General features: G+C 43.7%; 1 protein-coding gene across 2 annotated transcripts in view; it reads right to left on the bottom strand.

Moving 5' to 3' along the window:
• Positions 1-3,875: 3,875 nt before the first annotated feature.
• Positions 3,876-15,828, bottom strand: part of xpo7 (exportin 7) — a 42,032-nt gene continuing 30,079 nt past the window's right edge. For both annotated transcript variants that reach the window (XM_083982856.1, XM_083982857.1), the window contains exons 19-29: positions 15,560-15,668; positions 14,353-14,459; positions 14,122-14,210; positions 10,025-10,132; positions 9,817-9,899; positions 8,880-9,094; positions 7,617-7,755; positions 7,343-7,500; positions 6,116-6,214; positions 5,889-6,016; positions 3,876-4,456 (exon numbers count right to left, since the gene is read on the bottom strand). In XM_083982856.1, coding sequence (XP_083838982.1) covers positions 4,363-4,456; positions 5,889-6,016; positions 6,116-6,214; positions 7,343-7,500; positions 7,617-7,755; positions 8,880-9,094; positions 9,817-9,899; positions 10,025-10,132; positions 14,122-14,210; positions 14,353-14,459; positions 15,560-15,668 — 1,329 coding nt within the window. In that variant the 3' untranslated portion in view covers positions 3,876-4,362. The remainder of the gene's footprint in view (positions 4,457-5,888; positions 6,017-6,115; positions 6,215-7,342; positions 7,501-7,616; positions 7,756-8,879; positions 9,095-9,816; positions 9,900-10,024; positions 10,133-14,121; positions 14,211-14,352; positions 14,460-15,559; positions 15,669-15,828) is intronic.

Here is a 15,828-nt window from a genome sequence, read left to right as displayed (position 1 = left end):
AACGTATTATTTTAAAGCCCCAGTATGTAACTTATTTGGCTTTTTATTAGCAAAAATCAAATATGTCTTTCATAAATCCGTATTTCACTGAAGGTGAATCACAGCTGCATACAAAGTAAAGCTTTCTGGTCCCTTAGAATGAGTTGTTACAAGTCGTTACAAATACATAAGTGGGCGACGCACCGAACCGAGGCGGCCATGTTGCATCGTGACCGTAGGTAACCACGGAAACTGAGCGGTTTGGGCTGTTGGCTCGGCCTGTTAAAACTGTCACCACTGTGTAGTGTGAGGAAGGACGGAGGCACTGGTGTTGCATTCAGGTGCAGTCAGGCAGACGGCCGTCGGCAAACCAACCGGATGTCATTTTACTCCACCAGAGAAAGACGGTAAAACAATACCACATCGCCATGACAACATATTGTCACGGCGGTCCACTTGTTTATCCTGTTACATGCAGCGTCTGTTGTCTGTCTTACGTCTGCCCGATTTCACGTGAATGCAACATCAAGAATACGTTCGGATATGCGACCGCACCGCTAGATGGGGGGAATTCCTACACATTATACCTTTAATATATGAAAATATGTTCATTCAATTTTGAGGACTACATTGACCATTTGAATTCACATTTAAAGGAATAGTGTGACATTTCTCTGAGGCAGCAGCGAAATCTATCACAGCTTATCTCTCTTATTCTTTCATTAAAAACACTTTTTTTCAAGAATAATATCCAAACGCGTGGATTAATTAAATTTACACAACCATAGTTCGCCTCAGAGGTGGAAGCAACGTTATTTATATTTTTTACACATTATACCTTTAACATTTTAATTAAAACCTTCAAGCCGGTGATGATGGAGGACTCTGGAGGCGGCGCAGGTAAAAATCAATGAGGTTTATTTGCAGTCACAATGCTTACACTATATGTAGCAGACATCCAAACAACTCAAACAGCTACTCACTCTATGGACCCAACACATTCACATCAGGGACACAAACCAAAACATTAGGAACTCAATGAACATCCATGAGTGCTGACATGTTAGAGATGAGCTAGTTGTCACAAACAGTTAGCAGCAACATCAGAGAGTAACACAAGTTGCTAATAGACTCCGCCCACCCCGACCATAGCCCCGCCCCCTTCTCTTTGTACACTGTTCTGACTCCGCCCACGGCTCAAGGTGACTCTTCTTCATCATCTTCCTCTTCTTGTTCTTCGTCTTCAGAGCTGAATCCTTCATCTCCGTCGTCCTGTGGCACAGACCTTGGCTGTTTGAGCTCCATCACGAGCACCATGAGACGCCAACACACACACACACACACACACACACACCAGGCAACAGAGAGCCACTTCACACACACACACACACACACACTCACACGCAACACACGCACACAACACACACACACCAAAAGGACTCCACTGCAGGACCTTAAAGGGATAGTAGCATTTTTTTTTTAAAAGTGGGGTTGTATGATCTACAAATAGCCCCTAAGTACTTTAATTGCAGTAGAAGACTCTCTGCACTCCTCCCGTTAGCAACGCCAGCCCATAATAGCCCTGCCCAGAGATTTACAACATACAGTGTTGTGAATGGACCCAAAGAAACGGCCTATTTTCACGGCCTAAAAGAGGTTTTACCTGAAAAAAAAATACACAGTTCCATCGTTCGCTATAATATAAAATTGCAGGAAAAACACAGTTTTTATTTGGACCTAACCAACTGCTGATCGGCGGGCGCTAACCCTGGGCGGAGGGATACGTGAGTTGGTTCGGTCCAAATAAAAACTGTGTTTTTCCTGCACTTTGAAGGGCTGGAAAAAATTATATTATAGTGAACAATGGAACTGTGTATTTTTTTTCAGGTAAAACCTCTTTTAGGCCGTGAAAATAGGCCGTTTCTTTGGGTCCATTCACAACAATGTATGTTGTAAATCTCTGGGCAGGGCTATTATGGGCTGGCGTTGCTAACGGGAGGAGTGCAGAGAGTCTTCTACTGCAATTAAAGTACTTAGGGGCTATTTGTAGATCATACAACCCCACTTTAAAAAAAATGCTACTATCCCTTTAAGAAGGGAGAGGGGGGGGGCTGTGGAGGTGGGGGAACAGTCCCAAAAACCTGGTCCAAGGAATCCAGAGTGTAAACAACATGGTGGAACAGGAGAGTGTGTGAAGGTGAAGACGCCAGGCTTCATTGATTTACAGGAGGAGGCCGGAGTTGAGCCGGACTCGAGCCGGACCAGAAGTGTGTTACAAAAAAAAAAAAAAGGAAAATAACATAATTTTCCAAACTCATACTGAAGCCGCCGTGACCTCTGACCTCAGACGTTTGACGCCGGGACAGGAAGTTAACGAACGACGTTCCGGACGTTTAAAAAAAATAAAAAAACTTCAGGTGAATCATTTCAAACCGGAGCTGCAGCTTCTGATCAATCAATAATCAAACATCAGATGATTCGTCGTTTGTTGTTTTCAGCCTCTCGGAAAATTAAAACTGAATCAAAACATTTAACGTTTCTCTCACATGAGATAATTAGTTAATTGATTTCCGTGTTGATTGATTAATTGACTAATCGATTGATTAGTGACATTCACTGGAAACTTTATAATTTAATTGATGTAGTAAAAGTGTGGAAGAGTTTCTGATCATGATCTGATATTAAACAAAAAAACACAAGTCATTACAAGTTGATCTGAAATAATTAGTCAATTAATCAATCAATCAATCGATTATCAATTAATCTGGAATTCTTCTGATAATCAACTGATTTTTGTTGTTTTTTTCACTCAGTGACTCATTTTATTTTATTAATTTGACTGTTGATCAAATAGAGAGCAGAAACAATCAGTTGATTCATTGATCAATTTGATGATTGTTTAGTTATTGATTATCTTAAACATTAAAACTCCATTTTCTGGTTTAAACTGGAGTTTGAAAATGATAAAAACAGATGATCAACATCAGTTTGATCGATTAGTTTTTCAATTCAATTCAAGGGCCAGAAAACAACAAGAACGACTACTGATCAATAATCAAAGCTGCCGATCGGTTTCCTTCTGATTGATGACTCAGCTCCGGTCTGAAACGACTCGTCTGTTTTATTATTTATTTATTTATGTATTTATTCATGTATTTATGTATTTTTCCGTCATGTGTTTCTGTTTAAATAAAGTTTTGATCTTTGATCTACGTACGTACTTCCTGTCGGACTCAGTCAGTGGATCAACAGCAACAGCAACAACGACAACAAACAGCAGAAACTGTCCCTTTAAGGCGCCGACCTGTTGCCGGGGGTAACGTGGCTATTTACATCACTTCAACCAGAGACTGAGGAAGAAAAAAAAAGAAAAAGAAATGTACAACATGGCTGCTCTGACTCTCTCCGTCCGTCCGTCCGTCCTGTCTGTCGGTGTGTGACCCCCCCTCCCTCCCCCTCTCCTCCCCCCTTCTCCTCCCCCCTTCTCTTCCTCCCCCTCTCCCCCTCTCCCCCCCCTCCCTTTCTCCTCAGACAAACAGCTGCACTAACTCACTACACTGTAAAAAGCTCAATCACACGGTTTTTGTTTTGTCGTTTTTTGTAGTTTTTTGTCTTGTTTTTCTGGTTGTTTTTTTTTTTTTTTTCCTGTTTGTGGTTTTTAAATTCCATCATCATCATCATCATCATCTTCATCATCATCATCGTCGTCATCATCATCGTCATTATTATTATTATAAACATTGTTCAAAATGTTACGAAAAGAAATGTACACTTGGTTTTTTCTGTGTGTTTCTATACAAGGCAGGCAGAAGCAGATTACTACGTTTACCAGCATTCCTCCTCCTCTTCCTCCTCCTCCTCCTTCTTCCTCACCCCTCCTCCTCCTCTGTGAGTGCTTAGACATGCGACCCCCCCCCCTCCCCCCCTCCCTCCCTTCCCTTCCCTCCCCCTCCCTCTGTTTGGACAGCCAGGTGAGTCAGACCAACGCAGACTGGCTTTTAAAATAGATCTGTATATATTTATATATGCTTATATCAAAAAGGAGGCGGAGGAAGGAGGGAGGAGGTGTGAGGGCGAGGGGGCGGGGCTTAGTCGCTGAAGTTAACCAACGATTCCCGAATGAATCGATCGGGAGGGGTGAGGAGGAGGAGGAGGACGAAGAAGAGGACGAAGAGGTGATGATCCCCAGGCATCCGGGCCCGGGGGGGAGAGGGAGGAAGAGGAGGAGGAGAGGAGGAGGAGGAAGGGGTGATGCAGAGAAGGGAGGAGGAGGAGGGGGGAGGCCGTGGTGGTGCTGTTGGAGGAGGAGGAGGAGGAGGAGGAAGGGCGGTGAGGGGGGGTGAGCTCTGTCTGCGGCGCGGTAAGACTCTGCTGTGTGGAATGTCAGCTCATCATGTCGTTGCTGTTGACGCCGTACGTGGAGTTCTTCATGCTGTCGTTGACTTCCCTCCTGAACACCGACAAGTTCTGGGTGAACCTGCACAAACACAACACACACAGATACACACACACGTTACATCAGCAGGGTTCAGCATGAATGAGCGAACGAGACGCCACAGGTCCAATTCAAACAGGAAGTTGGACTTCTTCGTGCATCTTGTTACTTATTCAGCCAGGGCTGTAAACACTGTAAACTAACTTTTTGTAGATTTGTAGATTGCAGTAGAAACACTTTTCCACACAGATTGACAAAAGGTGCGTCGGAGGAGGAGAGCGACATAGGCTGGTGAAGAAACTGTGCAAATTATTTTTATTTTTATGCCAACGTTTCGGTTAGAAACCCTGAGGAAGGTTTCCAACCGAAAAGTGAGGAAAAAGTGTGCGGGAGTTTCTTCACCAGCCTATGTAGATTTGTAGATGAAAAAAAAATCTACGGGCCAAGTACATTTTTTACCGGTCAAATAATAAATTGCCTCTTTTTGTTACATATACATCTTTTTCAGTACTATTCATTAAGATAACAGTATAATATAGCAATACAAGCTTAGAAAAGAGGCCAAAGCATACGTATGTACGTATATTTGTACGCTTGTTTATTAGGGCCACAGGGCAAACACACAGAGGCACAGTTTTTATTGTGTGGATTTCTTCTTATTTTTCATCTTCCATGTCAATTTTCAATTTGTAATTGTTTTGAGAGGACCCAGGCAAATTATACAGTATATTAAAACATGCGGCTCAATCGGGATCTGTGTGCTTTTACTTTTCTTTACAGAATACAAAAATGTTCTCATAGAGAATGAATGGGAGGAGGTCAAAAAACGAGCAAATTATTGCACTTTTTCAAACGGCTACTGCTCTGGCATACTTTCACCTAGAGACTCCATTTAAACTGTAAAATGTAGACACAAGTCTCATGTATTGGTGTGTGAATTCACGTTTTGATAGGTATTATAGTTTCTGATTAATCCCTGTTCAACGACCATGATCATTTTAGGAGAAATGTTGAGATTATAATGGGTGTGTATTGCACGGAATGTTCGGGGCTAGAGTGGATGACATCATCGGCTAGAGTGGGAGAAGTTGTCTGAAATTGTCTGAAACTTTTTCTCTTTCCACTCTCCTCCCAGCCACAATTTACACTCTACACACATGTTTTTTTCCACAGTTGTAGACAAACTTGTCCTCTCTCTAACAATGTGTTCAACAAAACAGAGAGACCTACAGAATTTAAACTGTGAGTCTCAGAGTGTGGTCATGTCTCTCCCTGCTTCTCATTGACTCCAATGCAAAACATTTTCTGAGAGAAGCGGAAGAGACCCCTGTTTTTAACTCGCAAGTGTTTCCAAAATATGAACTGTAGAAACACCGAAGTCATATCAAAGCGTTCAGGAAGTCCTTACGACGCCTTCGGCCTGCTTCTTCTTCTGATAGGAGGTACCGTTTTGTCAGAAGGTCATGTGACTCACCTGTCCCGGTTCTTTGTTAGTAGATTTCTCTCTATTCCCTCCATCAAGTTCTCAAAACATAAGTGCATGGCCTGCTGCTTCTCAGGAGGCTGACTGTTGACGATGCTGTTCCTTAGGTCAGCAAAATACTACACAACACACACAACACAGCACAGGTTATTACAAACACACATATATACAGAGAATGGGGTCTGAGAGGATACAGGAGTGTGTGTGTGCATGTTCACCTTCTCGTTGAGCAGGATGAGGCCTAACAGAGGCCGGGACATGGACCACTGGTTCCTACAGTCCTCGAAGATGATGATGTTGAGAACTGTAGACAACATCTGCAGAGACACACACACAGACACACACCACAGAGTCAATGCTGCGTTCACATGCTCATTCACATAACTCGCATTGAGCATCTCCTCTGAGTTCTGTCCTTGTCCCAGTTTACACGCAACAGGGAAAAGCGAATAATTGACGGAAACGTGTCCTCCTCAACACTCGGTGGTGATATGCGTCGTTTCAGCGGGTTAATACAACCCTGTCCAGTTGATATTTCTGTAGGACTACCCCCGAGCAAAAAGAGTCATTTAGGACCATTAGTCGACTAAATGTCACAGATAGATAGATGATACAATGTTTCCAATTAATTAATGAGGCTAAATCGCGGCCCGCCATAGTCACACAGCTTGTGAACTTGATTAATAGTTAACTGTCTCACAACCGCGATATCGCAGGGACCTGCCAGGTTAAAAAAAAAAAAAAGACAGCGAGTGTCACAACTTCCTGTATCTGTCCCTTTAAATTAAAAGCCCTCGAGCCTTTCTTTTTTTTAAGTAATCTAGCAATCTACCTACAATAATCTAGGCAATCTAGCCTTTCTACACAGTTGAGTTATAAAGATTTTGAGTTAATTTTGACAAGACACGGCTTCAAATGTTTTTTTTTCCCCTCTGCGAACAATCAACCATGACATTTAGATCGAGTAATCACTTCTTGGGGGCAGCCACTAAGTAAATAACTGGATATAAACACCTACTACAGTTCCCGACCGGAGGCGCCGGTACGGGCTGAAAATATAAACAAATAACTTGGCTCGGGTCGGCTCTCTTTTCTTTTTCCCTAAATAAAAAACATCTTCTCACTGGTTGCACTGTGTGAAATGCACTGAATCGACGATGCTGATGCATTTCTATTTCTTTCTTGGTCAGTTTCAAGACTCTGCTTCCCTTTGTGTCGTCTCCACTGTTGTGAAGCATGTGCACAATATGTATCGTCCAGTTTCAGTCAGATTAAGACGTTTACATGCAGAAGAAAACCGGTTTACAGTTGCAATATCTGGGTGTTTTAGTCAGATCTGGAGAAGTCCGGTCTGAGTCGGACCGACATGAACTTCAGTCGTCCAGTTAGAGACGGATTGAGGCCAGAATTCAGTTTCATCTTCATCATCCTCCTCCTCCTCTCACCTGCTGGATCATCTCCGGGTGCTGCTGCATGATGTGCAGGAAGCGGTCGTCCGTCGCCATGGGAGTGGGCCGTTTCTTGGTGGAGCGGGAGAGCTGCTTGAACAGGTAGGTGACGATGTGGTCCAGACTGGAGCAGCAGCCCGTGCACACCATCGTGTCTGAAACACACACAGATATACAGTATACTTATACATATGAAGCAGCTGCAGTGACGAACACACTCTCTGATCTCTGTGTGTGTGTGTGTGTGTGTGTGTGTGTGTGTGTGTGTTACCGAGCGCGGTGAGTCCCTCTGATATGGACGACAGGATGTACATGACCACATGCGGCTCCAGGCTGGCGATGAAGTTCATGTGGTCCTGAGTCAGCACCTCCAGCAGAGAGTAGAAGGACTGGCTGAGCTTCGGGTAGTCCTGCAGGGGGCAGAGGTTAAAGGTCAGAGGTCAGAGGTCACACCTGGAAATAGCTGCTGAGGCCACGCCCACAACGTGTTTTCAGTTCAAAACAAAAACAACCTGTGTTTTAAGGTTGGAACAGACATCGGGTACGCGTCTGTTCGGTGTGTTCAGCTCTGTCGGGAACGCGAGGAAGCCATCGGGTCTGATTCGACATGCAGTCTGGGAGCCGTCGGATACTCTGATTGGCTTTGTGCTAGCTATGGCCATTCTGATTGGCTGTGTCCTAGCGAATCAGCGAGGTGTGTAGGAGGGGCGGAAGTGACCATAGTAAACAAACTGCTCATATAAACAGAGATGGCGCAGAGACAAACTACATTTTGTCTTTGCATCGCTTTTTAAAATAATTCTGGAAGCCGTGGCTTTTTTTTTTTTCAAAAAAAGTTTTCTCAAAACGAAGAACAAGCTAATATTGTGTGCGCTTTATTTTTAATCTCTATGGTTTCTCTTGTCCTCGATCTGCATGTAAATTAATGTTATATGAAAACAAGAACTAGTGAGGAAAAAAAAAACTAAAAATTCACCACGAAAATGAAACACTGTAATAATTCTCTAAATAATCCTGTGACAGTGACCACAGTGAACACACCATGGTCAGCCCCACGTGTCAATCACGGGCTACAGAGGTTCAGCAAAACGTGTAGGCATGGGAATTTATATATTCATATTATTACTGATGACAAACTACACCAGGATCTCTGCAGGTTTCACCACTTCAAATTTAAGACCTTTTTAAGACCATTATGGGTGAAATTTAAGACCCATCATGAAAAATAAAAAATGTACAAAAGAAAAGCGGAGTCAGAATATTAGAAATTGATTGCAATATATAAGTTGCACGTTTTTTAGGCTTGTTTGTAGTTGAAAATACATTCAATAAAGCACAATGAAGTGTCGCAGGAGCATTTTATTGAGTGTTTGCGGTCTAAATCTGAAAAATCTGAAATCTGATCTGACGACATCCGATTCTTTGCGTATTTGTCCTGTTTACACGTTCATGTTACTGAGCCACTTGAGAGGAGACGGCCTTAAACGTGATAAATGTTGTGTTGCCTTCAGGGGCCGTAGGACACTCTTCTTACCAGTAAGTCGCTGTGTGGGATGGAGAGCAGCAGTTTGATGAAGGTCTGCAGGGCGTTGTCCAGGGCGTCGTCGCCGTAGAGACGGAAGACGCCGAAGTTGACGTAGTTGCCGCTGAGCACGGCCTTCAGCATGGCGAAGCAGACGCTGACGCCCTTCAGCTTCACGCCGTACACCTGGTCCTTCGGCACCTCGCCCAGCGTCAGGATGCGGTTCCCTGTCGGCCACAAAACCAATCAACCAATCAACCAATCAACCAATCAATCAACCAACCAACCAACCAACCAATCAATCAATCAATCAATCAATCAATACTGTTTTAGACCAATAATCTAGTTTAGAAAGCGTTGTCAGAGCCTGTGGTGACTGAACTAAAACCATAACATATTTAATTCAGAGTTTATTGATGATCACACTGATGGAGGCTAAATAACATTGGCAACTAATAAATATTTATTGACGACAACCGAGTCAAAATATTAAAACAAAAACAACGACTCAACACGTTTAAAGTCAAATCAACAAATATTGACATTAAAATTAATAATCATATAAGTTTAATTTGTTTAATTTAATTAAATTAAAAACAATCTTCAACATGAAACTTTTATTTTGAAAAGAAACAGGATGAAATACTGTAAATTATGTTAATGAGCTGCATTTAAAAATGTGATGTAATCTGTATAATAGTCCCCTGATTATAGATAATCAGAGGTTAAAATAATGTGATTTTATTCAATTAATTCAAACACAATAACAGATCAGTGTGTTTCTGTTATTGATTAAATACTGATCATGAAATTACATCATCATCAGTGAGGTTTAAAATCAAGAAATTATTAATTTTCTCTCTTTTATTTATGATTATTTGCATCATCTTGTTTCATTTCGTTTCTTTAACTGTGTCAGGGACTTTTATTTTGGCGGTGATTATTTTACCGTAGGTGGTGATCATCTTGCTGGTTTCTCGGAACAGCAGGATGCCATTCGGTGACGACACGTCGAACTGTAGCCGCTGAGATCTGCAGGAAAATAAACAAAATAAAAACCATCATCATCAGATTATAGGACAGAGTCTCACATCTCCAGTTTTTTTATTTTTTTCCCAGCTGCATGTGAACGCAGCACGGCGGCGGCGCTGTGTCACCTGTTGTGAACGAGCTCGGCCATCAGCTTGAGGACGGGCGTGGTGCATGCTGGGTCGTGGTACCACAGCTCGATGGCGCGCTGCAGGATGGGCATGTAGGCCGGGTATCTGAGGTCAGGGTTAAGGACGACGGCGAGGAAGAGAGCAAGAGAGGTGGAGTATTGATTTATTTAAAGGGGTAGTTCATTGCCATAATCCCTATAGTCATAGCAGTAGGTTCGTTACCTTTAATTGTCGGTGCAAGCTATTTTTAGAACGGTGGAGCAGAGCCCAGGGATGCAAACGGGTCAGGACCAAAAAAGAGAGGAATTGTCTGGCGGGGGGGGGGGGGGCCTCACCATTAACAATATCACAGAAAAGTCAATTTCCAGTAGTTCAACCCCAACCAAGTATTGAGTGCATATAGATGGACAGTTTTCAGAAGGCCAACATTTCTAGATTAAAAATGCTTTAAAAAAATAAAAACCATTGCAATATTTCAATTTTGGAGATACTGATTTTTAGGTCTTCACTGAATGTTAGTCATAATTATTACTATTAAAATAAACAGAAGAAATAAAGACATGGGATTTAACATCCCATTCAGTGTGTAATGGACATATAGGCCTATATAATGTGTTAGTTTCACTTTAATTGAACACATTCTACATCGCGGAGGCGACGTCTCTCCTTCACCGTAGAAACGGGACAGAGCTCCGTGGGAGACACCTGCCTGACACAGCAACGGACATGCACGGGGGGGAAACGGCGGCGCCGTCGCACCGACTGCACGCGGATACGCGCCGCTTTGGGTAACGAGCGCGCACGTCGCGTCTACATTGGAGGTGAATAGGAAGGCTGTTACCAGTGTAATCAGAGACAACCATGAGTTATCGCACACACAGAGGTGAGCAGCAGAGCGGCCGCACCGTGACCACGGTCCGCTCCAGCTGTCTGGTGTCTCCATTACGCACCACGCGTCTTTTCAGTCACTTGTCCAAGTTCTCCTTTACTGTTTTTTTTCGAGACAACACTCATTCTCTCTCTCTCTTTTACCGGCGGTGTCAGCTGATGTGCACATCTGCAGCAACCCAAACAAATGCACATGTTACTGTTGACTGGCTCTATTCCAGCCACATGATTGGTTCGGCGCGGTGGAAATCTCATTATCATTGGTTATTTGTATTGTCTGCCAAAACATGAATGAATGAAACCTGTCGACCACGTCTCATATTTCTATCGAGGAAAAGTTATTTCACAATTTATAGACACAACACAGACAAGCACTGAGAGCCGCATGTTGCAGTGACGTTATATAGGCTATAAAAAAAATAATCCGCAAATAATAAACCGACGAAAAGGTGCAATTTGCCACTTAACTTCTTGTCGATGTATTATTTGCGGGGGCTTTCGGGGGATCTGGTGACGGTGGAGGATCTGGGACTGATTGACTGTGGACCACCACCAGTCTGATCAGGTCCATCACAGCACAGCAGCTGCAGCACTGCCCCGCTGTCACATGACGCATAACAGCGCAATCTGTTTACATTAAACCGACATCAGGAGAATAATGAGAATTAGCCTATGATTTAAAAAAATATATATTTGTTTCGAATTTTGGCCCCTGGATCATGATTTTTTTGGGCGCATTCTTGGTAAAAAAAAAAAAATCCTCTAAAAAAAAAAAAGACAGTTGGGATGCATAATGTGTCTCATAACAGTATACTGTGCGTCACGTTATCGTCCCCCCCCTCTGTACTGAGCTGGCCGGTACTGGGTATAGCGTCCTGCTGATCACCGCGCTGAGGCACCGGCCGGTCTGAGCTGCGTTCATGTGCCGACTTTAAAACTCTCCAGTCAGTGACCTGGTGGCGGCTGTTTTGGTCGTCAGCATTTTATCCACGCAGCGACCGTCCACGGCTTAGTGGTGTTTTATTCTAGGGGTCGGTGGTGGCTGTGAGACAGCAGCGGCTCCACGGTGAGGGGGGCAGGGGGGGCAGCTTCTGCTCACCTGACTCTGTGCAGCTTCTTCATTAAATCCAAACAAACAGTCCGACACAGCGACGCACTGCTCAGTCTCTGTAGCTCATCAGCCCGGAACTCGCCGTCATGGATCAGAAGCGACGGCGGCGTTTGGCCTCAGTGTCTCGGACTTCCAGAGCAGCTACAGCAGCGTTGTGACCTCAACCATGGTTGGTGAGAGCAGAAATGTTGTTGTAGGCCTGTGCATATTCTCATTTGTCCAGGTCATAGTATTTCAAAGGAGGTTAAATCGAAAGCAACTGGACTTATACTGAGTCTCCACACCAGTTAGTTGGTCCAGTCCCAGCCTGGTCAGATGCTACATGAACTGATGAAGCCTCTTGGATGAGAGGTGAAACGTCTTCCTAGACAAATAACTAAGTCCAGTTGAACCTCCTTTGAAAAAAAAAAAAAAGTTGTTGGCGGGCTCGTGAATTTTTTTTTGAAACGAGTGAAAACGAGCGTTAAATCGCATTTCTCGCGTATCTCGCGTTTGGTTGCGCGTAAAAGCTCGCGCGAAAAAAAAGCGTTCCTCGTGTTTGTGTGGGAAGCCCCTGTGGGTCTTCCCACCAAACACGATGAAATAGACGAAGACGCGAAGGTCCCGTCGCCATAAAAGAATCGCGTGTATTGCGTCGCAAAAAAAAAAAGAGTTGCGTATACCGCGTCTCGCGCCTAATCGCGTCTTTGCGTCACGGCCTTTTACACCGCGGACGTAACGAATAAACGGTGACGGTGTGAACGAACAACATAGAACAGGACCAGACGTGGCGTTGTTTCCTCTTTTCACCTACAGCTCCACTCTCTCTTATTTACACTAACTACTGTTATTGTTGAGGCCAGAGAATTGTGGGATTTGTAGTTTTGGACCAATCGCAGGTTGTGCTCTTTCTTTTTTGTGATTTTCCCGGTTCACACATGTCTTTTTTTTTTAGGGGCAAATGCTCGCCCATGGTGGGCATAAGAAAATTTAAGACCTGTCTAAAATTATTTAAGACTTGAACACAATAATTCAACAAATTTAAGACATTTTAAGGCCTAAAAGTGTGTAATGGACATATAGGCCTATATAATGTGTTAGTTTCACTTTAATTGAACACATTCTACATCGCGGAGGCGACGTCTCTCCTTCACCTCTGAAACGGGGCAGAGCTCCGTGGGAGACACCTGCCTGACACAGTAATGTACGTACCGACTGCACGCGGATACGCGCCGCTTTGGGTAACGAGCGCGCACGTCGCGCGTCAACATTGGAGGTCGGCAGTTATCAGTATGATCAGAAACCATGAATGAGTTCGCCTCAGTTTCACGTGATTGTCACTGTCAGCCTGTTAGAAAAACATTTTACTGACCCCAGCTGAGACGCTGAGACCCCCCCCCCTCAAAACAAAATCTCTTCGGATCTGAATGATTCACACAAGTCACCTAATTGGTCATGAAAAAAGCGAGTTTCGCTTTTCGGCGCGCTGTTTGCATCCCTGGAGAGAGAGAGGTGGAGTATTGATGTAGTTAAAGGGATAGTTCAACATTTTGGCAAATTGGCCCCATTGCCATAATCCCTATAGTCATAGCAGTAGGTTCGTTACCTTTAATTGTCGGTGCAAGCTGTTTTTAGAACGGCGGAGCAGAGCCGCGAGCTGCTCAGAGCTACGCTACGGAGGCTCATTATGGGATTTAGTTTTTGAACAGAGTTGTTTTAGAGGCAAATTCATGCAAAACCGCTGATGCGCGTTGTCTTCAGGGACAGTTTTTCATCAACAGTCTTTGTATTTCCCTCTAAAACAACTCTGTCTGGTAACGTTGTGTTATTATCTCATAGTGTGGTGAATGTGCAGCTCACAACTTGTCCACCAGAGCGTTGTGGAGTTGTTGGATTGTGTATTTGATGAGGTCTGGGCTCTGCTCCGCCGGTCTAAAAGTATCTTGCACCGACAATTAAAGGTAACAAACCTACTGCTATGACTATAGGGATTATGGCAATGCACCAGTTTGCCAAAATGTTGAACTATCCCTTTAAAACAGGGACTACAGTATGCACAAATAGACATTAATCTCGTGTGGAGCCAGGTCACGGAGGCTCAGAGATCAGAGGATACATCCAGTCAAACAGCATCATGAAGCTCGTCTTGGCGTTGAAGGCGAACGCGATGCCTCGCAGGTCTCGAACCAAACCCACCAGAGTTCTCTGCAGGAAGCAACACAGGAAGAAGAAAGTCAGTGAACCTGGGCTCTTATAGTTAACTAAGACTAAAACTTAAATTAGCAGTGAAAAAATAATTCAGCAAACTGAAATACAAATAAAAATGACAATTGTGTGTGTGTGAGACCTTGGCCTCCTGCTCGTTGAAGGTGTTTGTGCTCAGCATCTGAGCGACAGCTTCAAACGCGGCCGTCAGAGGCAACATGAACTGTTCAAACTGGTCCTCGTCCTCTCCTGTACACAAACACACAGACAAATAAATTAACACAACAGTGGGTATCAGACCTCAGATCAGTAGGTGTAGTGATGTCATTGAATCTTCTCATGGTTTTTAGTTTTATATGAGCTGCAGATTTCTTTTATTTTTCTTTTCATTAATAGCTGTTTATTATTAGTAGTAGTATTTATATTATTAATAATCAATAACTGAAACAACCTGATGCTGGTCAAAAACATTCACAATTTATTAAAAGTTACTTAAAGTGGAAAAATGAATCAGTAGGTGGGTTTACATGGAGACTTTTTCCTCTTTCTGATTGAAATCATTCTGAATGAGTCTTTCAGGTTTTAACTGTTTACATGTGATTTGATCTAATCCGATCTGGTGTTTACATGAACCACTGCATTTGTTCAGAACGGATGTGTTCTTAACAGGCGTTTCCAACCAGAACACCCCAGCAGGACGTGCTGGTTCGGACAGATTCGGGTCGTCATTTTTCCTCTTTTTTCTTTGGCCGAGTCCACTCCGGTCGGATATAAATGTTCAGGCCTGTTGAGAACTCTATGGTCTGATCATCTCAGTAGTTGTTCATTGTTTTGACTGTTTCATTCAAGCGTTTGCAGATGAAGACATCACTACGCATTTACGTCCACACGGAGCAGAAAGAACGAAACCAGACGACATTTAGTTTCAATTTCTTTCGGTTTAAGAAAAGGTTTATTCCACCTCTCTGAAACCGAATGAAATTTCCTTCAGTTTGGACGTCTAAACCGATTCTAATCTGAGTATTTGGCTCCATGTGAACCCAGCTAGTGGTGTTGAAGCATCATCTGACCTCAGATCAGCTCTAACAGACTGATGATGCGTTCACTGTCCTCAGGTAAAACACAGATCTGCACCAACTCACTTCTCTTTACTTTTGTCATTTCTCTTAAGTGAAGTTAATCTGGGATCGTTTTATCAGGACTGAGACTTTATTCTGATTCATAATAGATTTTCTTCTCCTTCGGTCTCGACCTGCTGTGTGTGTGTGTGTGTGTGTGTGTGTGTGTGTGTGTGTGTGTGTGTTTTGTGCAGCGTCAGTGTGTTGACCCCTCAGGGCCACCGTACTGACCCAGGTCGACCATCAGCAGTCGTCCCAGCGCCGTGTAGAACGTCGTCCGACACCTCATGTCGCTCAGGTTGGACTGGTTGTTGACTCCCAGGAAGGAGAAGTGTTCGCTCTGAGAGAGAGAGAGACACACACACACACACACACACACACACACACACACACACACACACACACACACACACACACACACACACACACACACACACAGAGACACACACACACACACAGTTAGTCACCGTACGTCTCTACAACAACACACAGTGTGTAAT

This window comes from Trachurus trachurus, assembly GCF_905171665.1.
Source record: "Trachurus trachurus genome assembly, chromosome: 12".
NCBI lineage: Eukaryota > Metazoa > Chordata > Actinopteri > Carangiformes > Carangidae > Trachurus > Trachurus trachurus.
This window is presented reverse-complemented; position numbering and strand designations above follow the sequence as displayed.